This window comes from Thrips palmi, unplaced genomic scaffold, assembly GCF_012932325.1.
Source record: "Thrips palmi isolate BJ-2018 unplaced genomic scaffold, TpBJ-2018v1 HiC_scaffold_5, whole genome shotgun sequence".
NCBI classification, from domain to species: Eukaryota; Metazoa; Arthropoda; class Insecta; order Thysanoptera; family Thripidae; genus Thrips; species Thrips palmi.
The window spans coordinates 10,094,223-10,116,329 of NW_023144632.1; the positions used below are offsets into that span (position 1 = coordinate 10,094,223).

The following is a 22,107-nucleotide window of genomic DNA, read 5'->3' on the forward strand; positions in this document are numbered from 1 at the left end:
TCACTCTATCTCGCTCTCACACGAATGAGGCGTTCGCGGGGTGCGAGAAGGACAGGACGACGAAGGGCTGGCCGGCCTGCGCCAGTCCACGGCAGTTCTTCCCCGTTGCTCACGGCACGCTAGCGCACGCAAGGGGCAGCGGGCGACTCGACTTGTAACAGCTGGACTGGGTTCGGTGGGTCGCGTGGCGGGCTGCCTCAGGGCTGCCTCGAAAGCACACGGCTTGACGCGCCCGACTGCTGGACGCCAGGCAAGCGGCGAGGAGGCTAGACGCGAAGCAGCACGCCATGGGTGCCATCGTCGTGTGTGGAGGCAACGCGGACCTGGTGGAGGAGCAGGTACGTTCCGAGAGGCGGGCTCTGCTGCCGCTCGGCTGAACGGGGCCTCTCAGCAATAGCTGAGCGGCAACCAGTGATTGTACAGAGACGCGACGACTATACCGCGACTGGGGCCTGGCAGGCAGGCGGGCAGGCAGGCAGAGAGGCAGGCAGGCAGACAGGCAGGCAGACAGGCAGGTAGGCAAGCAGGCAGGCAGGCAGGCAGACAGGCAGAAAGGCAGCCAGCCCGACGCGGGCGCACGCGTGATGGGCGGCGTGCCCCTCGGCTGTCACGCAGCGCTGGGTGCTGGGCGTCACGATGACCTGTTGTGTGTCGACTAACGCCACGCTTCCCGCACTGCGGACAGCCACGTCGAGAAGGGGTGCGTGACCCTTGGAGGAATGCACGAACCGTCCAAATCAGCTTGACTCTCGGCGAATCTGCGTGCGCAGCTTGCGACATACTGAGAAACCAACAAATGACACGAATTTGGTGTGTCAGTGGCGCACGCCGTGGGCCCGGGCCGTCCTTGGACTCAGACGCTTGGCGGTTCACAGCGCGCACGGCGCGCACACACTGCTCATCAGACGCAAAGCAAACAATCCTTTAGGCAGACCCGCAGCACTCACCCGTCCTCCGGGCTGGCCCACCCCGACTTCACAGGCGTACTAAGACCAGGCGACTCCGCAATCACCGACTAGCTCCTTTCAAATTTGGTCTTGGAGTCATGTCGTAATTTCTGAAAATTAGACCTCTCAATTGGGGATTCGTGCCCCGGCCCGGGGACGATGTCCTTTCCAGGGAAGGCTTGGCGCAGATAAGATTTCGCTTCACGGCAAAGGGCGCGGGGCTGCGCAAAGGTTAGGTTTGCACTCCACGAATGTGACTGCTGTCTCGTCCGTTTTAATGTGACATCCTTATCATAAACGGCCGTGTCACGCGTCAGCAAATGTGACACCGCATTCAAGCGACCGCGACAAAGTTCACGTTCGAACGGATGTGACGTCACGTTTGTTGGATTGCAGTGGTGTGCTTGATTTGGAGGCGACATCAGCAAGTCGGATGATGGTGGTGAGGACGCGACGTGGTCAGCCTCTTCGCACGCGAGGCACGGCACGACACGGCACGATGGGATACGCCCGCCTGGCTCGCGTCCACACAGACGCGACACAGAGCCTGCCAGGCGTACGGGAAGGAGCAGCGCACGCTCAAAACCTTACGACGTATTTTGAGCATTCATAAAACAAACTAATTTCCTTACGAAGAAATAGTTCGTAAATTACGAAGTATTTTCTTTGTAGCTTATGTATGCTCAAAATACTTAGTTATAACTAGGCCTCTAGTTATAACCAGCTGCTTTTCTTTCTTAGTGCGGTGCCAGAGGCTGCCAAGTCTTCGGTCTAGGCCCACGACACTTATGTGATCAACACACTGGAAGTGGTCTTTGATTACAAAGAAGCCGCTGTTTTCTTCGTCTGCCAGGAACGTTTCGGAGGAATAGGATTACTGGAAGAAGAGCTGCACTCTAAATGCCTTACGAAGAAATTTCCCGTAATACGAAGGAAATGGCGCAAGCATAATACGAAGGCGTTTTTTCTTCGTATTTACGAAGGTTTTTCTTTGTATCTTATCTTACAATGAAAATGCTATGAATATTCGTACTCAGAAGAAATATTCCGGGGACGCAGACGCTCACTCTCTACACTGCAAACCTAACTGTCTACTAAGTACACGCATGCTTGACGCCGTATAACTCCATGCGTCAAGCGTGCGTTTTCAAGTGTGAACTTGCAAGCATGCATTTGTAAGTGTGTACTTGGCCAAGCATGCGTTTGTAATTGTGTACTTGCAAGCATGCATTTGTAAGTGTGTACTTAATAGACAGTTAGGTTTGCAGTGTAGAACTTCGCTAACTTTGATCTACATTACTTCCTCAACTTCCGTTTCCCACTCTTCGAAGTTTCCCATTCGACCGTGCACGTCCCCGAGTAGAGGGCAGGACTCAAGAAGTCTCCGCCTCTTTTCCGTCCCCGAAAACGAGTAAATATTTTACAAGCCACTTTGGGGCATTCTTCATGGCGTAATTGACGTGGTCATGGCATCGCTGTCCGTCCGGCCGTCCTGGAGGAGCTGACCCCTTCCCCGGCCCCCTTGCCCGCCGCTCCTCCAACGATCGTGGTCTAGCCATGCGCAGCGATCCAGGACGCGTTTAGTGCCTGAGCAGCTGTGGTCCGGACTAGGCAGGTTCAGCGAGTCCACTCGCCGACGTCGCGACTTCCGGGTACTTCCACCGGGAGTGGACGAGAGTCCAGCACGCACGCCAGGTCGGTGGCGCACTTCTATATCTTGCACTTTGCATGAGCGCGAAAATAATCAATAGGTTGGGGTGGAACCGGGTGAACCGAGTGAACCGAGTTTTTATGTGACAGCTGAACTTGGTAGTTGCCACTGTGCAACGTGAAACGTGCAAGGAGTGCTGTGTTTTTGTTGGCCGAAGAAAAGCCCCTATCAACAATGCAAATGCGTTTTGTTCTGGCAAAAAAAAACCGTTTTCACAAAGCAAGTTCCAGTTGTCACAGCACAACTAGCTTACAATACACTGTGAAAACAAACGTGGAGAACTCCATACATTTGAAATGCGGGAGGAGTGGAATTTTCAGTCTCCACACTAAGAAGTACAGAGTTTGCAGTCTCCACACTTCAAGTGTGGAGTTGTCCACGTTTCCACCATGCAAAGAGATAGGGGCTCTGTGAGCTACTGTACACTTGAAGTGTGGAGACTGCAAAATCTGCTCTTCCAAGAGTGAAAGAGCACCCCACACCAGGTAATACCACGCTTTAATTTTACCCCTGTGTGGAGTTGTCAACGATTTCGTTTCACAGTGTTACAATAACCAGAGTAATTGTCAGAAGTGGCTTCTTTAGTGGCAGTATTCACTGTTAAAAATTCCGTTCTTTGCTACGGAAAAATGTATAGAAGAATGAAGTACGGAGGTACAGAAAAAAGTACGGAGTGTCCGCATATGAACTCATGTAAACCCAAATCGGTACGGAAAAAAAAGTAGTTAGCAAGTACGGACGGTCCGGGCAAATTGTTGAAAAGACAAATTCAGTACATTTCCCGCACTTTTCCTTCCAGTGGCTGGCAGTGGACGAAAGTGTACCAGTGCAGTGCGTGAGTGCGCAGGCGGTTGCACAGCTCGCTGCCAAACTGTATAGCTTCCTTCGCACGTGCCTTATTATTCCGCGAACAAAGTGCAGCCACGATCGTCCGACTGGCTCACGCAGCAATGCGTCCTCAAGGCCGGCCAGTGTTTACCCAGAGAAAGAGAAAAAGATGAGTAATTTCTCCTCTCCGTCGCAGATAAGAAGGAGATTAATCGCGTCTTTGGCGGCGAACCGGCATGTGCAACCCGAAGTGCGCTTCACCTATATCCGGCGTCTCTCGCTGAAGTGCACACTGCCCTAGGGCAGGCCCGAAAAAGAAGTGTCTTCATTTTTCCCTTCTCTTAGGTTCTTTTTGTCAATGAAAAACAAATTTAAGAACAGTTTTTTCACAGCTGAGGCAATAAGAGAGTGTCAGAAAGTACGGCGGTGATGTCTGGCGCTGGCGTCGAGGGGTGAATAACTAGTGAACTCGTGTGTACAAATTGGCCCGTGGTGAAGTCAGAAGTTAAAATTTAGCAACCTCCGCTAGTTTTAAGTAAGATTTGGTGTTGCGTATTGTCTGAAACACTAAATAAAGCCTTTAAACGTTTAAAAAATGTGAAATTTATGAGTTTTTTTTTTTTAAGGTGTACTCACCCGTACTCACGTACTTATGCACCAGAACGCCGAGTAATTCACCCCTCGTCTGGTGTACGTTTAGTCGGCGCCCAGAAAAGCAGTGGATCATTAATTTGTGACCCAAGCTGTTTCGAGTCAAAAGCCAACACGGCTTCAGTGAGGAGAAGGGGCTGACATGATTTACCATGTTTGCATAACGCTTAAGCAGAGTATGTAGACACCACGCAATCGTACTGAGTTCGGGGAATGTACTGGCGAAGGACTTTTTCTAGTGCAGTGTGCTCATACTGGTCCTTGTGTACTGCGATCACGCTCTATGCACGGTTTGATTGTTCCTCAACCATTCGCCGTTTTCGATTTTCCGTGTGACAGTCAGGGGGCTTTTTCCTGGCGTACTACCCCGTAGGTCATGCGCGTGACAGGGCCCAGCAAGTGGAGTGGAAAGCAAGCGTGGGGAACCAAACACTTGAAAGCGGAGGTGTGGACTTTGCAATGGAATTGCAGAGTTTGCAGTCTCCATACTTCCAGTGTGAAGTTCACCACGTTCACACCGTGCCAAATGCAAAACATAGGGGCTCTGTGAAAAACTCCACACGTCCAAACTCCGCAGCAGAAAGTGTGGAGCTCTCGACACTTGGTTTGACAGTGCCGAAATGAGCCCGTATTTCTCCCGTGGGCGAAAATGAAGAGTGATAAAGAATAGTGCACTGGTGTTTTGTGATAAATAATCTCCCGAGGAGGATCCATCGAGTCGCACGAGAATTCCCGCACCGTCACGCTGCGCCGCGACTGTGGGGCCAGGTCCTACCTCAGGAGCCTGCCTCCAGCCAGCCTCCAGCCAGCCTCCAGCCAGCCTCCAGCCAGCCTCCAGCCTCCCGGCGAGCGAGACATCGAAAACACAAGACGCGGTGCCGCGCAACAGGACCAGGATCGAGGCCGGCCGTGCCGGGCCGAGCCGGGCTGTGTGTCGCAGGGCGGTGCAAAGACCGCCTAGTCGCGCCGCATAGTAGTCGCGTGAGGCTCGATCCCTGGTCCCTCACCCGCTCACGCCACGCTCCGGTCCGAAGGTCGTGATGCGATCCCACTTCTCGGCCGAGCTTATTTTTGCAGAGTCATCTCGCGTATCAGTTTCCGACCTGGTCCCGCCCCGCCAGACCGGCAGCGGGGCTCTTTCTCTCCCACGCGTGGATGAGCATCGGCCGGGGCATCGGCAGACTGTACGGCGCCTCGGTCCAAAACTAGGAGAGCTGCAATTGAAACGCAAGAGTGAGACAGCGCGTTCGGAACCGAGTCGCCACTGAATGGTAGGTTAACGTGCTGGAAAATTGGCGCTTGCTCCTCGCGAGTTGAAAACGCCCAGAGCGCCACTTCGCTCGCACGTTAACTGTACTTGCCAGTGATGGATTTTCAAGGTAGGTCCGGTGCGCACCTGGACATTGCACACTGATAGGTCGTAATCGGAAGACCGCAGACCCGTAGACCCTCCCTCCTCCCGTAAAAAAAAATCATCACGTGTTTTCCCTCTTATTGCGCATTCCGAAAGTCCTGTGTTTTACAGTCCAAGTCCGTTGGCGGTTCAATGGTGTTGCCAGGTGCGGATCCAGGGAGGGGGGGGGGCGATGGGGGCGTCGCCCTTAGCCCCACTTAGCCCCTGTAGGTAGGCAACTTTTGCGTTGGGCCGGCCCTAGATCCGCCACTGTCCCTGACTGCTTGTCCCTGCCGGCGAGGCGGCAAGGCCATCGCTCGCCGCGCCGCCGCCCCAGCAGCCAGCTCGTCTCGTCGCCCAGCACACCCAGCCTCTACACCACATCTGAGTGTCGCAGCGGCGCGGTCCGCAGACACTCGCAGCCGCAGCGCGGACTGGACTCGCTCGCTCTCGTCGGCAGGGCTACGCAGTGCAGGCAGGGCCAGGACAGAGGAGGTCCCCGAAGACGCCTAGAGCTCCTTGTCCGGCGTGCCCCACTTGTGTCCCGAGCGACGACGCTAACGTTGAGATGTTGGCGGGAAGGCACGATCACCATCAGCTGATGCAGCGGGCCTTCGACCTTGGCTGTCCGCAGGGCGCCCTGTCGGACGTCGAGACCGAGTCCGAGCCCGAGGAGGCCATGACGACCCACATCCGCTACACCGGGGACGGCGCGCCCGACCGCGGGCTGTCCTGCGGGGCCCTCGTCCTGGAGGCCCTCCGCCAGCACCAGCACCTCACGCGGCCGTCACAGGTGAGTCCTCGCTCCGTCTCTCTCTCACGCTCGTGCGGGACGCGCCTTGAGTGCGAGAGAGACACGGCGACAACATTCCCCTTTCGGAATCAGCTCTGTCCCGCTTCGCCTTGACCGCCGGCCGCCGGCTTCGACGAAATTATTGAAGACTCGGAGGGAAGCCTCGAGACATGGCCAAGGCACACGGCCAAGGTCCCCGAGGGCGAGCGCACGATCAATATCGGAGTGCATGCTTGTACGAACAGCAAGACATGGAAAGGATTACACCATGCAAGATCGAATGTCGTGTCGAATTTTCCTCCACACTTGAAAAAGTTCTGAGTTTGCAGTCACCGCGCGATGAACTATAACCCCGAATTCCGAGTCGCGCGATTCAGTTTTCGAGACTTGATCCTTCCTGAGCTGCCAAGGGGCTCTGTGAGCTACTCCACCCTCAAGAGACTGCAAACTCCACACGTGGAGAACTACTCCACCGGGCCGGGAAGTGTGCAGTGCAGTTCTCCGCACTAGCAGTGGGTTTGACACACTGGTTGCTTGCAGGTTGACGCCCACCTCGGCACCGCGATGTCGTTCAAGGAGCTGCTGGTGCAGACGGTGCTGGCGGCCGAGGGCTGGAGGCTCACGGGGCTGGGCAAGGGCGACACCGTGGCGCTGGTCTCCAGGAACCAACACGAGGCCTTCCCGGCGGTCCTGGGCGCCATGGTCGCCGGCCTGACCGTCGCCTGCGCCGTCCCGACCGCCACGCCATGTACGTCGTCTCGTCGTCTCGGTCTCGAGCTGCCTCGTTCTTTTCCCCTTACCAGTGTGGAGAACTCCACGCACTTGAAACGCAGAGGAGTGGAATTTTCAGACTCCGCAGTGTCCACTCTGTGTGGAGTTCTCCCCTCCTGGTTTGACAGTGCATTGACGGCCGTGTGCTCCCTGCAGCCGAGCTCCGCCACGCGCTCACGCTGGTGCAGCCCCGGATGGTCATCTCCGAGCCCGACAAGCTGGCGCTGTCCAGGGAGGCGTACCCGGGCGCGCCGCACATGGTGCTGCGCGGCGACGCCCCCGACGGCGTCATGACGTTCCAGGAGCTGATGCGCAAGGGCGAGGCCGCGGACCCGCCGCCGGACCCGGACACGTACGAGGCCGCCGACGTGGGGGAGGACCGCACCGAGCACGTCGGCTTCGTCCTGTTCTCGTCGGGCACCACCGGACTGCCCAAGGGCGTCCGTCTGCGCGACACGCTCAACACCCTCCTCATCCACAACATCACGTAAGACAGCTCGGTGCGGCCGCCGCCTTGAAAGCGAAGCAAAGGCTGAGAGCGTTGACGTTTCGGTGCGGCCGGTTCCAGGGCGGTCATGCAGCCCCGCGACGGCGAGGGCGTCTACATGGACGTCGACCAGACGCTGCTCATCTCGTCGCCGCTGTGCTGGGTGTCCGGCGTGTGGCAGACGCTGCGGGGCATCATCTTCGCCAACACCAGGGTGTTCTGCTCCACCACGGACGACGTCATGGTCATGTCGGTCATCGACAAGTACAAGGTCAGCATGCACGGCGCGCGCGGCACAGTGGATTTGCCAGAAGACCGGCGCAGGCGGCCAAAACACTAGACGCGTTTTGAGCTCCAGTCACTAAACAGGACTCGAACCAAGCGTGTGACCCCACCAATGGATTGCTCTCCGAATGGGGAATCCATTGGTGGGGTCTCACGCTTGGTTTGGTTCGAGCCTTGTTAATCGACTATGGAGCCCAAAACCTATCCAGGATTTTGACCGCTTCCACCCGGTCTTCTGGCCCACTGCGTTTGCGTTCGCGAGGAGGAGGTTGTTGGAGTTTGCCTGACCGTTGCCGGCGTTGCCTTCGTTGTCGTTGGCCAGATTGACACGTGGATGGCTGCGCCCGCCGTGCTGGTGGCGTTCGTGTCGCTGTACCTGAGCCACTACCGCGAGCGCTACGACCTGAGCAGCCTCAAGACGATCCTGGTGGGCGGGTCGCCGACGAGCGCCGAGGTGCAGGAGAGCGTGGCCAAGGACCTGAACGTGCAGGTGGTGCAGGTGTACGGCGCCACGGAGGCGGGCTTCGTGTTTGGACCCACGTCCGCCGAGCCGGCACCGTACGGCTCGCTGGGCAAGCTGGTGCCCTGGGTGGAGCTGAGGGTGAGTGGCGTTTGAGGCTCTCGGTCTGGCAGCCTGGCACACACTCGGACACGTACGATTGCCGTTTTCCCTTTGACCGGCAGCTGGTGGACCCCGACACCGGCGACGACATCCCCGCGTCCACGAAGAACAAGGTGGGGGAGGCCCGCGTGCGCTCGCCCTACCTGCTGCACAGCTACGTCAACAACCCCGAGGAGACGGCCAAGGCGTGCGACGAGCTGGGCTTCTACAAGACGGGCGACCTGGTCTACGAGGACGACGACGGCTACTTCTTCTTCGTGGACCGCATCAAGGAGATGATGAAGTTCAAGAACCTGCAGGTGAGTGCGGCCCGCCCAGGCGTTCCGCGCAGACCGCGATGTGAAATCAAGTGTGGATGAATTTACACTTGAAATGCGGGTGTGTGGAATTTTCGGCTTTCGCACTTGGAAGCGCAAAGTGTGGAGTTCTCCAGGTTTAAGCAGGCCTTTGAACGGTTGCTGCTTGCCGCCAGATCGCGCCGGCCGAGATCGAGATGGTACTGCTGCAGCACCCCGGCATCCAGGAGGCGTGCGTGCTCGGCAAGTCGGACCCCGTCGTCGGGGACCTGCCGACGGCCTTCGTGTCGCGCGCCTTCAACGAGGAGGGCGAGGCTCTCACCGAGGACGACGTCAAGGCCCTGGTGGCGGACAAGCTGTCCGACTACAAGCAGCTCCGCGGCGGCGTCATCTTCCTGGAGAAGCTCCCCAAGACCGTGACCGGCAAGATCGCGCGTCGCGAGCTCAAGGAAATGCTGCGGGCCTTGCCGTGAAGCTTGAAGCCGCGGAAGCGGCCTGCCGGAGCCGGAAGTCTCCTGCCGAGGCTGCCAAGCGACTTCTTTTTACTCCTAGTTACCATTAGTGTAGCCACATACGTAAGCAAAGTCCCACGACGCGTCAGTTTCAAAAGGGTTGCCTGTCTTAGCGTGTCTTCACGTGAGCGGCACGGAGCGGCAGGCGGAGGTTGGCAACCCTTCCGACAGTGGTGCATCGTGCCTACTAATGTGGCGAAACGGGATAGTTCCCTTTCATGATCTCGGACTTTGCTTTCAGGAGCACAATGCTGTAGCGCGGTAGCACCATTTCCAAATACCGTCAGCGGCTTCTCCGAAACAAGGGGGCCAAAAAACCAAGGTTTGCCCCTAATGCAAGGGGGAAGGGGTACCTTGAGCCCCCACAGCACTGGGGGTAGGCTTTTCAGAGAAAACCACCGAGCTGTGCCACCTTACTTAAGGCAACAGGTTTTTGGGTTGGGCCAGGAACCCCGGGAATTCCCTCCTCGACCAGCTTTGATTCGAGTCTCGGCTGCGCTGTTGCACGCAACCTCCATTTACAAATGTCCTGTGCGACACGGGTTGGCGTTGTCGGAGAGCCTCACGTGTTGGAAAATGTTTGCGTTCAGTTCCGATTCTATGGCTCGCCCAACTAGGCACAAAATTTGGGCTGGTTCCTTCAAGTATGATTGTCAAAGGTTACTCTTTTATTTTGGATACGTATGACTGAATGATGCAATGTTTTTGTAGGTTGTAAGTTTTGTTGGTTTGTCATCATCAAATGACAAAGGAAAACAGTACAGTATTATTAAGATATGTCTTTTTTATGTACCTGTTGAATGTGAAAATGAAGGTGAAAAAGTAATGTAAATGTATTGATGATTGCATTAAATATTTTTATCACATATGCAAAGACACATGCCGTATTTTCAGTTTTAGAAATATACACACATGTACATATAAATATATTTTGTAAAGTATATTTACAAGGTAACAGAACACACAGAATAAATAAATTACCAACAGAAACTCAACAAGATATTTTAACAGACGATGTGAAAGCCAGGTCCACACATACAAATGAGACTGGAAAAGGTATCACATCATCAAATACTTTTGTATACAACTGCATTTCTCCTGGGGTGACAACAAAATAGTCTCATTTCATAACATTGGGAGATTTGACCACAGTTTCTGATATGATTTAAAAACAGTGCTCAGCCAAGAAACCATGGATGTATGAAATACATTTTGATAAGACTAGAGCACATACATTCGGAACACTACATTAGAATGAAAAGGAATATACATTGTAAAAACGTAAGTTAAAACACTGACAAAAAGATAGAAACTACATATCAAACACATTTTGTTTAATATCGTCGATAATAATAAATACTTCCAAGGCTAACTATCCAACATAAATATGGAATGTGGCAGAGAAACCAGAACACTCATGAAGAAGTGGAATACTAAACATAAACCAAAGTTTTGGTGGAGCTTGGGTCGGCAGTTAAGTATTCTTCAAAAGACAATGCTCATGCTTAAGGAAAAAAAAATTAATCTGAACTTTGCTTGCTATAAGTTCCTTTCCTTTGAGAACAGAGAGGCAAACTTCCAAAATCAATCCAAAATTGTTCATTAAAATAGGCTTTAAAAGGAATTTAAAAAGAGTGGTACCAACATAACAACAGCCAGTCTGATTTAAAAGTGAGAGCCTCTTAAAAGGGCCTTCCACCTATGCGCAGTTCTTAAACAATGTTCATTTTTAATCAGAAAGCATTAGCTTTTTCATAGAAAAGATAAAGTTTTAGCAAAAGACACATTTCTAAGAATTTTTAGCAAAAGCATAATAAATGCACCATATGATAACAATACCAATGGCAACAGAGACTCCAATCAAAATAAATCTTTGCTGTAAAGAGCGGAAAACCATTCCACTCATAAGGCGGGAGCTTCGTCCAAGGTCAGCATCGGTCTCTCTCAGCTGAAAAAATAATGCAAAGAACACCATAAACATCCACATTTAATTTAAAATCGTGCCAAACAAAAAATTTTGAGGGAACTATATCGTTACCCTAGATCTTGCACGTTGAATAGTTTCTCTTTGAATGGCCAGGTCTTGTAACACTTGATTGCCTACTTCTTCTGTTTCTATTACAGTTCGATAACCAGAAATCAACTGATTGCCTGTGCGCTCTAAACGTTCAGAGTTATTCAGCAACCTTTGTCTTTGCTCTTCTTTGACGCTTACACCATCATTAATAAATAGTTCTTCAGTTCCATCACCTAAACCTTCAAGAAATTTGTTACAAAAATAACATGAGACGGATTGATAAAGAGGGATATTTAAGCCAGTAAGCATTCAGTATTACCATCAATGTGGGTAGTTGAACATGCATTCTCAAAGGCCTGTTTGAGTCGTCTTAGTTCAGCTTGATAACTGTCAACCCTTGTTCGTAATCGAGGTCTTTGAGTAGCTTCCACCTCTCTGACCTCCAGTTCCATCTGCTCAAGCTGCAACAGAAAACATACAAAAATGAATGATTTTTTTAAAAAAATAACAAAATGATACAATGATTGTAGGTAACGTGTTAAGATTTCAGAAGAGTCTTACGAGTTCAAGTGCTTCTTCTAGCTGACGATCCAGCTCAGCAATCAAAGGCTTCCGTTCACCTGAATACATAAGTGCAATGTATTTAGTGGATAAGATAAAAAATAACTGATCATGTGGATAAAAGTCTTACAATATGACTTATTGAGAGAGTAGGAGAAAAAGAAACATATGGTGTGCGTGTGAAATAGAATCAAGGAGCAAAATGCGAAAATCGTGTTGGTTTCAATTCTGAAATTACATTAGTTCATAATTCACAAAGTAGTTGATTCATTTCATCAAAATTGTGGTGATTGACAGGGTGAAAGACATGGGTAGTACCCTCCAAGTTAAAAAGCACTGCCCATTGAGGTTAGAAAATAAAGTGCAGGTCCCTCTCACGAATTTTAAAACGGTTCAGCATACTAACCAGCCGTTTTTGATGACAATTGACCTATTTTCCCGGTAATATCAGCCGTTAAAATTGCATATTGTTGTTCATAATTATCTAGTAATGTCGCCATTTTGACGTTTGGGTGACTTCTCTTCTGCTAAACTCACTGCCCTCTCCAACCTCAAGCTGTGATGATCAAAACAACGAGTCCATAACCTCTTCTTGTGTGGAACATTGTATTCAAGCTTTAAGTTTCAAGTTAGGGGTTTTCACAGCTGTTTTGTCATCAATCTCTTTTAACCCTGTGTAGTGAAAAATCTAACTTTTAAATCCTAATCGATTCTAAGTCTTGGTTTGTCCATGCGCCTGGAAAATGGTTGAAGAAGCCATATACTCCAGCAATAAACCCAAAGTAAGTTTGACATAATCTTTGTTAGGTGTTTTTGAGTTAATTTATCCCCTGGAAGACAATTATTATACTTTTAACAACTTCCTTCAGGTGAAAACAGAACGTCCCAGGCCAGTTTATCTATGGACAGTCCACGATGTACAAAAGTGGTTGAGACGCCACTGTGGGGATCATCATCCGTTGTATTGGGAATTATTTTTGCAGGTGAACCGCCGTTTTTATGAATAATGTTCAATCATGGCAAACTTATGTGAGATGGATTCATTCTAGAACTGTTCATGTTTTTCATGTTGCAGCATGACATAACTGGACGTGCTCTAGTGCGCATGCACGAAAACACCCTTCTTAGGCTGGGAATTGTGAACCCGCAACATCGTGAGGACATTTGGCGTGAAATAATGAAACTGCGACTGAAGACTGATATTTTAGAAATACGTGATCTTGAAAGAAAAAATAATTCAAATTATGACTAACAAGATTGTTTCAATGCATTTTCCTCTAACAATGTTTCTGTGATCTTGATGACTGATTTTTGCATATGACGAAATTTTTATTTTTTGCTGTAGGACAGTACTTTGTTTTCTACAAATGAATTTTAACTTTGTGTGTCATTGTATTTTAATAAAACTTTTCAATAATGGCTTTCTTGAAGCCAGAACTTTATTTCCATTGAACTAGATGCTTATTATGTTGTCTATCTACTAGATTGAATGGGTAAAGTTGAGTCATGCTTTCATCCTTTTGATGGCGAGAATGGATAGACCGTGACCTAGCGGCTAGAGTTTTGCTCCGGTGTTCAAAATAATTGACCCCCTAAGATGATTAAGTTGATGTGAAATGTTCTTTTTGGCATGAGAAGGCAGAAGAAATATTGTTTGGCTTTAGAATGTCATTTTTATCACATAATTAGAGTCGCCTACGTCTGCTGTTATATTGAAATATTCTGTAGAGAGTGAGAGAACATTAGGTTTTCAAAGTTAAAACTCTGATTCGGCATGGAGAATTTCCAATGTATTTATTTGAGCGGTCCATACAAACACACCAAGAGAATTATCTTAAACATATATTTACATGTCATCTAAAAAAAATAAGGGAATCCTTGGTGTGATGAATTAGTGTTCTCTATTTGTTCATTTGCATGAACTTTGTATTTAAAGGAGTAGTTTATGTACAACTGTGCCAGCCAATAACACCAAGTTTCTATATTGACTTGGGGGACCACACAACCTGTCATAATTGAACCAACTTAGTTTAGTATGAATTCTTACAAGGTCATCAAGCAAAGGAACATCTGTAATTTGATAAATGCTTCTTTTGAAGCAATATTGTCAAATGAGCAGTTACATTTAATCATATAAGTAACACCCAAAAACGTAACTTTAAGAGACTGTTTTTTGGTTTTTGTAAATAAAATATAATTTTATAGAAATTTAGTCTTTTAGTCTGTCACAACTGTGGTAATAAAGAAAAAAAAAATGAATACGTTATGATGTATAAGAAGAAACAGCTTATATGATTCAAAGAATGGGATGAAGAACTGATGAACAAGTTGTGTTCAGATGTCAGATCCGAACACTGCTCTCCTGACAGAACAATACCAACAGATTAAGAGATTAAGCTAGAAATTAATATGAGAAAAATAAACTAATCTAAATAAAGATATGGATTTAAGTCCACTTTGGACTCATTCTTGGTTCTGAGTCTGTGTGGTTAATGTCACAAAATATCACATAAATGCACTAAGAAGCTAGTAATTAAGCTAAAAGTTGCTAGCAGTGCTTGCCACATTGCGCAAAACACACAGAAGTTCACTACGTTACACATCACATTAACAAGTAACAACAAAAATATCTCTTCTGGAACAAGAATAGAATATATCAATTGCAATTAAATATCATGTACTTCTAGTAAGTAGAATCAAGTATAATGTAATTTGAAAACAAATATTAGGATTAACGATTCAACCTATCAACGGTATTCAGCAACACTTCTCAAAGGGGGACATTTCATGGCAAAAATCAAGATGTCATGGATAAATCACAGATGCCTCCACTGAGAGGTCAGCACAATTGTTTTCATTAAATACAGTATTGGTTTGAATTTACTTTTAGTGAGTGGGCACTGCAAATATGCACAAGAACATTTGCCATGTCTTAGGTAAATTGTCTTTGAAGTAACAAACCTACATGACAAGTCTAAATTATACCCTCTAATCAGCAGTTCAGTGCTTTGCACAAAGTCTCTCATTATGGGCCACTTCACATATCAGATACTTTGCATTAGCATCGTGACTAGTAAAATTTATCCCACTGGAAAGCGTAATAAAGGACCTTCATAAACGCTTGAGAGTGGGCATGGCCATTGGGAACAACATTGGGGCACATGTCTATAAGAGAACCTTTGCTGTGTACTGCCCATGTAGACAAAACTCATTGACTTAATGGCATCAACAATGAATTTATTAGTTTACACACAGACCAGTAGCACTTAGCAAATTTCCAATACCATGAACTCTCGGGCAACTCATTTGCAATATTACAACAATGTTATTTTTAACTCCTGCCTATCTTTTACGTTCATTAATCTTTTGACTTACCAAACACACAAATTATAAATTATAACAATCACATTGAAAAGAAAAGAGAAACAACAGGGTACAGGCACAGGCCGACCGCAAAATTCTTATTGGTCATATGGCAGTCCCTGAGAGCTTGATTTAAATCTAGCCTAGTAAAATCACAAGTGTATATATTCTCATCACGTACATAGGTTTCATTTTTGGGTAAAGAAATTTCGTACAAAAAATCAACAAACTAAAATTAGCATTATGGCAGAACATTAAAGAAAAGCTCAAAAATTGATACGGTTTAAAAATGGATATATTTTCTTCAGGGCTTTCTCACTTCTAGAAGTTCTGGATAGTTTTCAATAATATTAATTAAAATTCCATCTATGTACTGTCGTAGTTGGGTGTTCATATCTTGTTGTTCCTTTAGGGCCTGTCGAATCTGTAATCAAACAATTATGAAATGCATAAGACCAAAAATATAGCAAGTTACCTTATTTTTCAAAACACCTGAATGCTAAAGCTCCCATTCAAACAACAAAATATTAATTTAAACAAATCAGGACATATCCTTTTTAAAACACTAAGGTCAATGCTTGGCAAAACAGAAGTGTAATTTTGACGGGCATTCTGACATCCTTGCCTGTTTGAGTTCTTAAGCCCCCTCCCGCAAAGAAAACACACACAAGAACAAAGCAACAACTGTACAAAGATGTTGGAAAGGAAAGTCTGAAGAAAGAAAAGGAGTGCATTGCTTTTGTTGAAAAGCCAAGAGCCATAGAAAAAAGATCATTCACTCCCCCCCCCAAAAAAAAAATAAAAAAATAAAAATAAAATGGAAGCACTTTTTTTAATCCAGAGGCATATTTAAAAGCAGCGTTGAGGACACACAAAAAAAGCAGAAGCATTTAGCATACCTTTGCTACTGAGCTCTGATCGAGAGACTTATCCATACTCTGTGAAGAAAAAAGAAAAAAACAAGAAACAAAAAATAAGTAAATTCTAACAAAGGGTGATTGCTTCTCAACAGTGACTTGGTGCCATTTAAAATAAAGTAAAAAAGGGATGGGTGTTTCCATTATAAACATCTACTCGTTTCCTACTAGGACTAAAGTTTTTAACTACTTCAACAGTCGACAACACACAATACAAGTGCAATGCAAGGAAAAGAAAAAAAGATTATGCAGGAGTCAAGGGTTCATGCTTCTTCCATAGCTGCATGTGGAAGTATTCATTAGATTTCATGAAACCAGAGACGTTTTTCTAAGTACATACTCATGCAAATAAATTAATTTATCAATTTTTATTTTGGTGTAAATGTTAATAAGCTACCTTTTTCTTAGCATGTCAACTTTTGTCCACCAAACATAATCTAACTCTCTAATAAAGCAATAAGCACTAATATAAGAACATAGAATTTTTGGTGGAGAGCAATGCACGGGTTCCTCGGAGTTTTTCATTCCCAGACCCAGGGTCCCCATTCCCCATTCCCCCCATTCCGGCGCTGCCGGCAGCCCCGCCGCTACTCCGCACAGGAGAAGCTGTCCACAAAAAGAGTTTTCAGCTTTCGTCGAGACCGCTCTCGCTCACGGGGCAGCGACGGGCCCGATAGGCCAGTTCTCCTCTGAGTTTGCCAGAATCCCGTGGAAAAAGCAGCCCCCTTTCTAGCCACAAAAGAGCCGTACTGTGCAGTATACCGTACCTCGTCCTGCGACATGGCCTCGAGCTCGGCGGCCAGGCTGGAGGAGCCCATGCTGCCCGTGAGCAGGCTGCGGCCTTCCTCCACGCCGCGCGTCAGCACCAGGGCCTGCAGCTCCTCGTTGGCCTCGCGCAGGGACCGCGCCTCCTCGCGCACGTGCTCCAGCTGCGCGCTCAGCGCCACCACCTGCGCCAGGTTGTCGCTGTCCTGGTCGGGGCGCCGCGACGACTGGCGGTGCGCGCGCTCCGCCTCCCGCTGCCGCTCCAGCTCCAGGCTCAGCTCCTCCACGAGCTGCAAAGCAAAGCGGCACCGCAGGCAGGGTCAGCAGTCAGCTCGCCAGGCGTAGCCAGGCGCCGCTCTGTCCCGCTCGCGCTCATGGGGCGTCCCTCTGAGGTGCGAGAGAGACATACAGAGCGACGAAAACGACTCTATGAATGAGTCTACTGCTCGTCCTGGTCGGCCTGCCCTGGTGGCAGCGACTCCACTCACCTGCTCTCGCTGCTGGTGCTCCGCCTCGCGCTGCCGGAAGTCGTCCTTCTGCTGGGCCATCTCGTCGCGGAGCGCGGCCAGCGCGGACTCGGCGTCGACGAGGGCGTCCTGGACGCGGTGCTTCTCCGCACGCAGCTGGTCGGCCTGGTGGCGCAGCCGGCCGCCCTCCTCGCGCAGGGTGGTGGCCTCCAGCTCCGCGGTCTGCAGCCTGCACAGGGACGGCGCGCCGCGGTCAGGGAAGCACTAGCGTCGCTCTGTCCACCGTCAAAACCAAGAGGGGAGAACTCCACACTTCCTTGGTGCGGAGTCCTCACTTGGACGTAGATGTGTGCAGCCTGGAGTCTCCACTTTAGGATGGAGTAGCTCACGGAGCCCCCCTCTCTCTCTTAGCAGGTGCAAACGTGGAGAACGCCACACTTCAAGTGTGAAGACTGCAAATTTCGCACCTGCGCACCAGGACGATGGCGGCGATGGCTCACCTGATGGCGCAGTTCTCGAGCTCCAGCTGCTTCTCGCGCTCGACGCGCACCATGAGCTCGCGGTGCCGCTTCTGCTCGTCCTGGAGGCGCTCCTCGGCGCGCAGCTCCGTCTCGCGCAGCTGTTCCTCCAGCATGAGCACCCTGGCCTGCAGGGCGGCGTTGTCCTGCTTGGCGCGCGTGTAGCGCTCGTCCGTGCTGGTCTGGTTGTCGGCCAGCACCCCCACCTGCTGCTGAAGCATCTGGACCTGCAACACGAGCACGCCGGGCGTCACCAACGAGTGCCAGAGGGGCCAGAGGGAGCGGCCGTCATCCTGAGGAGAAAGAGGACGCAGCGCGGGGCGGGCGACGGGCCGCAACAGCTCCAGCCAGCCCCTTCTCTTGGGCGAGCCCAACCACCCCGGCAGCAGCGTGCCGGCGCCGCGGAGAAGGCCGTGGCGGAGGACCCAGGGCGACTCACTTGATCGGCGAGATGGTCGCACCACTGCTGCGCGTCCACGTCCATGCCGCGGTCCTGCACACGCTGCACACGCTCGCCGCGCGCGCGCCGCACCATGGCCGGGGTGATGACGTCGTCAGAGTCTTCGGCGCACTTGGCGTCGTGCGCGCCGGCCGCCGGGAAGTCGGGCCCCACAAACTCGAACTGCCCCTCCCACAAGTCCAGGTCCAGCTCGTCCACCAGGCTGCAGTCCGTCGACAGGGACTCGGGCGTGGCGGGCGCGGCCGCCGTCATCCTCGTGGCCGCGGGCCAGGCGTCGTCGCCCTCCCGGCCGCCCGGCCGCCTTGGCCGCCATCCTCGGGCCGCCACGCAGATACGTCAATCTTGCTTCCGGCGGACGCGGCCGGCCTGGCCGAGGGGGCGGCGTTGGCCTGGCCGACGGCCCGGCCCAGCCTGAAGCTCGGCGTCAAGCTCGGCGTCGTTCTCGGGGCGGCGGGCGGCCCCAGAGAGGGCGGCCCCAGGCCCGGCCCGAGGCCCGGCCCCAGGCTCAGGCTGCACAGCCCGGGCAAGGGGTCGCTCACGCAGCTCACGCTCATGGGCCGGCGCTAGGGCACTGTAGGGCCTCGCCACCGGCCGACGCCAGTCACCGCCACATGCCGAGACTCACAGCGCGCTGCGGGAAGGACGGCCGTCGTCAGGCGCCGCCAGTTGCAAAAACAAAGCGAGCCGATTGGAGGTCCTGTTCCAGGCACAATCCGCTCGCTCACTGTACCCCTCTAAATTGAGCGGTTTGAATGCAGGGACCGAAAAACCCGGCTGGAGTGTCAGACTCTTTTGCAACTGGTAGTACGTGAAGACGGGGCGCGGCCGCGGCCTCGGCGAGCCCACAGAGCCACATGCTCGGCGCCGAACGGCGGGCCGCGACGACGGCGCCCCGAAATGAACAGCAGTCATCCTTCCATACGCAGCGCACCGAAATAGACCCCCCCCCCCTTTTCCTGTTCCCAGCCGGCTACTTGCGCCGTCACTCCGAAGTGGCTGTGCTTCACTGTGAGAACCAGCCAGTGTCGTGTGTTGTGGTTTTGTGTTGAGCTGCCTGTGCCAAACCAGGGTGCAAGCCCCTTCCCCACTGCCTTCGCATGCCCCGCGTCTGGGTGCAGAGACCGCGTCGGGCGCGCCAAGGCGGCCGAAGGAGACAGTAGTCGCACACTCGTCTTCGGAAACAAAGAGATCGGAATGAAGTAAGGCTCCCCAGCCGAGAGTGGAGGAGTCCTGTGTGCCTGCGTGGCGGAAACGGAGAGGAGAATGACGCGGCTTGAATTAGATCGCGATGCGCCGCAGGGAAAACAAGACGGCCGTCTATTTTCGGACAGAACCCTCATTCAGGTGCAAGCAACGCGATGCAACGCGGGGCAACGTGTGAGGGAGAAGGAGGGTGCAGGTTGGACCGCAGGGAAGTGGGTCACACTGCTGCAGCGCTGCAAGAGACGCAGACAAACTGCAAGTCGTTCGAAACCCTCAACGGCGCGGCGTGGCACGGCACGGCACGGCGTGTGCCTCCCCCCGCGGACTTCCCCGGACCCCGGACCGCATCGCCTCGGCGTCGCTCGGCGTTCATTCCCACACGCAGCCTGCAGGCTGATACCGAGAGTCGTTTTCGTCGCTCCGTCTCTCTCGCACTCGTGAGGCGCCCCGCGCGAGAGAGACACGACGAAAACGACTCTCGGAATGAGTCTGCTGGCCGGCCGGAAGGGAAGCGCTGCGCTGCGTGACGCAACGCCCAACGCCCCGATATCGGCCTGGCAAGCACACCGGCAAGCACACTGGCAAGGCGCGCCGAGCAGAGGAAGCCGCGGAGCCGAAGCCGGCTGCGCAAATATTGGCGGCGAACGCGGACTCGGACAGCGGCAGGCTGCCGAGCAGTTTGTCGCTCTGTCTCCCTCGCACCCCCTACGCGCCGTGCCGTGCCGTGCCACGACGCAGGGGTGCCCCGGGGTGCCCGCTGCCCGCGGCGCACGGAGCGCGGCACGGAGCGTGGGCGTGCCGTGTGACAGAGCGCGAGACGGGACGATTCATTTAGCAGGTCGCGTCCTTGGCCGGTGCCCCGTCCCGTCATGGAGGAGGCCGTGGAGGGCGGGGGCAGGGTGGAGCGGGGCGGGGCCAGGCAAGTAGCGCTCAACGAGGAGCTACTACGCCGGTAAACAAACCGGGCACGGCCAGTGCCGGCCAGCGACGGACGGAACAACACTCCGCGCCCAACCGCCTGCACTATTCTGGGAGTTGGACGAACGAGGCGAGCGGAGTTTACTCGAGTTTACTGGCCCTTGGGCTTGGCCCTACGCGTGGAGGCCGGAGGGCAGCACCTTGGCCTTGCCGCCGTCGTCGAGCTCTTTCAGAGCGGCAGCCTGATGACCTCCCTGGCCAAGGAATGCCGTGTCTTGCCCTTAGACACCTTCATCGCGCAATGCTTTGGCTTTGAACGGGAGCCTGTAGCGCATGGTAGACCGTCGACCCGTCCCGCAACACACCGATGTGGAGGCGGTGGCCTACCTCGCCCCTAGCAGTGTAGCGCTTGCGAGGTAGGCCGTCGATCCGTCCCGCAACACACCGGTGTGGAGACGGTGGCCTACCTCTCAGGCGTTACACTGCTAGGGGCGAGGTAGGCCACAGTCTCCACACCGGTGTGTTGCGGGACGGATCGACGGCCTACCTCGCAGGCGCTACAGGCCCCCAAAACCGGACACCGATGCCGTTACACTGCCATTCTGGGTGTTCTGAAACTTCACGCCTTACGCCTACGCCACAAGAAGTGGCACGCTCTTAGGTTGGGTTAGGCCGTCCTCGACGTCGATTTGACCGAGCTTCAACGGACAAGGAGACACCTAGACGGCGGTACCGGCGGTGTGCAGTGTCCGCGCGTGGCCTTGCGTATTTTTAGCGGCCAACTCGAAGCAAAGCCCGCGCGGTGCCCGTCCCGGCAAGGGAGTGGGGCCCACACTGTGGGGCGCTCCATGGCGATCAGCAGCACGCGAGCAAACAAGCCGAGGTGGCCGTCGAGCCGTCCATCCCAAATCCACGCGAATTAGGCGAGCCAGGGCGAGCCAGCGCGAGCCAGGCCCCGCCGCGGCAGTCGCCTCGTCGTTCTGTCCCTCTCGCACTCATGGGGTGCCCCGGACGGGTGCGAGGGAGACAGAGCGACGAGGCCCTCTCCGGAATGGCTCTGCAGGACGGCCTCAGTATCTCGCCAGATAAGCGGCGGAGTCGCGGAGCGCACAAGCCGACGGCCATCGCCGCCCTGATACACTGCGAGTGAGGCCCGCCGGGCTAGGCCCCGCCCTGCCGCGGAGTAAACTTGACTGACTGAGATACGCGGGAAGTGAGTCAGAATGGACAAACAGCTGCGCGCTTCGCGGCCGCGAGCGACGACAGCGACGTGGCGGCGGCGCGGTAGACTTCGATACCCTTCCCCGCGAGTCCACCACACTGCCCTTCATCCCGCTTCCTCCTGTCCAGTGACCGCCTTGCCTCGTATCGGATTCCACGGCCGCGCACTGACTCGCGCCCCGCCCCGCGCCCCAAATGCAAATAGCGATGCAGAGCCGCGGCCGCCTCCGAGGCGGTGGGTCGGAAGGCCGCGGCGGGGCGTACGGCGCACGACGGTCCACAATGGTGGCCGTCAGCACCGCCAGCCGGCCCACGCCGACACCGACACCCCGCGGCTGCCTGCCTGCCTGCCGCCGCGGTCGCGTTGCAACACCCCGCAGTGCAGGCTGCACATCGTACGG

The 22,107-nt window shown here is 52.7% G+C and overlaps 4 protein-coding genes across 15 annotated transcripts in view; 2 read left to right on the forward strand and 2 right to left on the reverse strand.

Annotated features, from left to right (window-relative positions):
• The first annotated feature begins 2,536 nt into the window (after positions 1-2,536).
• LOC117651137 (luciferin 4-monooxygenase-like) lies at positions 2,537-9,580 on the forward strand. Of its 4 annotated transcripts, none has more exons than XM_034394927.1 (8): positions 2,537-2,642; positions 6,165-6,323; positions 6,864-7,071; positions 7,251-7,581; positions 7,663-7,852; positions 8,189-8,467; positions 8,551-8,787; positions 8,961-9,580. In XM_034394927.1, the coding sequence occupies exons 2-8, from the start codon at positions 6,210-6,212 to the stop codon at positions 9,255-9,257; spliced, it is 1,656 nt and encodes a 551-aa protein (XP_034250818.1). In that variant the 5' UTR covers positions 2,537-2,642; positions 6,165-6,209; the 3' UTR covers positions 9,258-9,580. The 4 variants fall into 4 exon arrangements, with proteins under 4 accessions (XP_034250818.1, XP_034250817.1, XP_034250819.1 ...); XM_034394926.1 differs by lacking the exon at positions 2,537-2,642 and adding an exon at positions 5,279-5,408; XM_034394928.1 differs by lacking the exon at positions 2,537-2,642 and adding an exon at positions 5,381-5,516.
• A 552-nt stretch (positions 9,581-10,132) lies between these two features.
• Positions 10,133-12,421, reverse strand: LOC117651139 (vesicle transport through interaction with t-SNAREs homolog 1A). Of its 2 annotated transcripts, none has more exons than XM_034394940.1 (5): positions 12,281-12,421; positions 11,875-11,933; positions 11,633-11,774; positions 11,335-11,546; positions 10,133-11,244 (listed from the first exon to the last, which is right to left on the reverse strand). In XM_034394940.1, exons 1-5 carry the CDS (start codon positions 12,372-12,374, stop codon positions 11,086-11,088), a joined length of 666 nt encoding a protein of 221 aa, XP_034250831.1. In that variant the 5' UTR covers positions 12,375-12,421; the 3' UTR covers positions 10,133-11,085. The 2 variants fall into 2 exon arrangements, with proteins under 2 accessions (XP_034250831.1, XP_034250830.1); XM_034394939.1 differs by having other exon boundaries at positions 11,335-11,552.
• Positions 12,422-12,514: 93 nt separating this feature from the next.
• LOC117651141 (protein aveugle) lies at positions 12,515-13,316 on the forward strand. Its single transcript, XM_034394942.1, has 3 exons — positions 12,515-12,656; positions 12,744-12,857; positions 12,950-13,316. Exons 1-3 carry the CDS (start codon positions 12,618-12,620, stop codon positions 13,124-13,126), a joined length of 330 nt encoding a protein of 109 aa, XP_034250833.1. The 5' UTR covers positions 12,515-12,617; the 3' UTR covers positions 13,127-13,316.
• Positions 13,317-13,642: 326 nt separating this feature from the next.
• Positions 13,643-22,107, reverse strand: part of LOC117651138 (rab11 family-interacting protein 4) — a 59,867-nt gene continuing 51,402 nt past the window's right edge. For 6 of the 8 annotated variants that reach the window (XM_034394929.1, XM_034394932.1, XM_034394930.1 and 3 more), the window contains 5 exons: positions 17,887-18,131; positions 17,408-17,615; positions 16,922-17,209; positions 16,137-16,175; positions 13,643-15,661 (listed from right to left, as the gene is read on the reverse strand). In XM_034394929.1, coding sequence (XP_034250820.1) covers positions 15,542-15,661; positions 16,137-16,175; positions 16,922-17,209; positions 17,408-17,615; positions 17,887-18,131 — 900 coding nt within the window. In that variant the 3' untranslated portion in view covers positions 13,643-15,541. The remainder of the gene's footprint in view (positions 15,662-16,136; positions 16,176-16,921; positions 17,210-17,407; positions 17,616-17,886; positions 18,132-22,107) is intronic. The other 2 variants (XM_034394931.1, XM_034394938.1) reach the window with 1 other exon arrangement.

What these genes read in the sequence shown, in the direction of transcription:
- LOC117651137 (XM_034394925.1), top strand. Translation starts at nt 6,099, where the DNA reads ATGTTGGCGGGAAGGCACGATCACCATCAGCTGATGCAGCGGGCCTTC. An exon ending in CGTCCCGACCGCCACGCCAT is followed by an intron (nt 7,072 to 7,250) that starts GTACGTCGTCTC and finishes TGCTCCCTGCAG; the next exon opens with CCGAGCTCCGCCACGCGCTC. An exon ending in CGGTCATCGACAAGTACAAG is followed by an intron (nt 7,853 to 8,188) that starts GTCAGCATGCAC and finishes GTCGTTGGCCAG; the next exon opens with ATTGACACGTGGATGGCTGC.
- LOC117651139 (XM_034394939.1), bottom strand. Translation starts at nt 12,374, where the DNA reads ATGGCGACATTACTAGATAATTATGAACAACAATATGCAATTTTAACG. An exon ending in TTCAACTACCCACATTGATG is followed by an intron (nt 11,553 to 11,632) that starts GTAATACTGAAT and finishes AATTTCTTGAAG; the next exon opens with GTTTAGGTGATGGAACTGAA. An exon ending in TTCAACGTGCAAGATCTAGG is followed by an intron (nt 11,245 to 11,334) that starts GTAACGATATAG and finishes TTATTTTTTCAG; the next exon opens with CTGAGAGAGACCGATGCTGA.
- LOC117651141 (XM_034394942.1), top strand. Translation starts at nt 12,618, where the DNA reads ATGGTTGAAGAAGCCATATACTCCAGCAATAAACCCAAA. An exon ending in ACTCCAGCAATAAACCCAAA is followed by an intron (nt 12,657 to 12,743) that starts GTAAGTTTGACA and finishes AACTTCCTTCAG; the next exon opens with GTGAAAACAGAACGTCCCAG. An exon ending in ATTGGGAATTATTTTTGCAG is followed by an intron (nt 12,858 to 12,949) that starts GTGAACCGCCGT and finishes TTCATGTTGCAG; the next exon opens with CATGACATAACTGGACGTGC.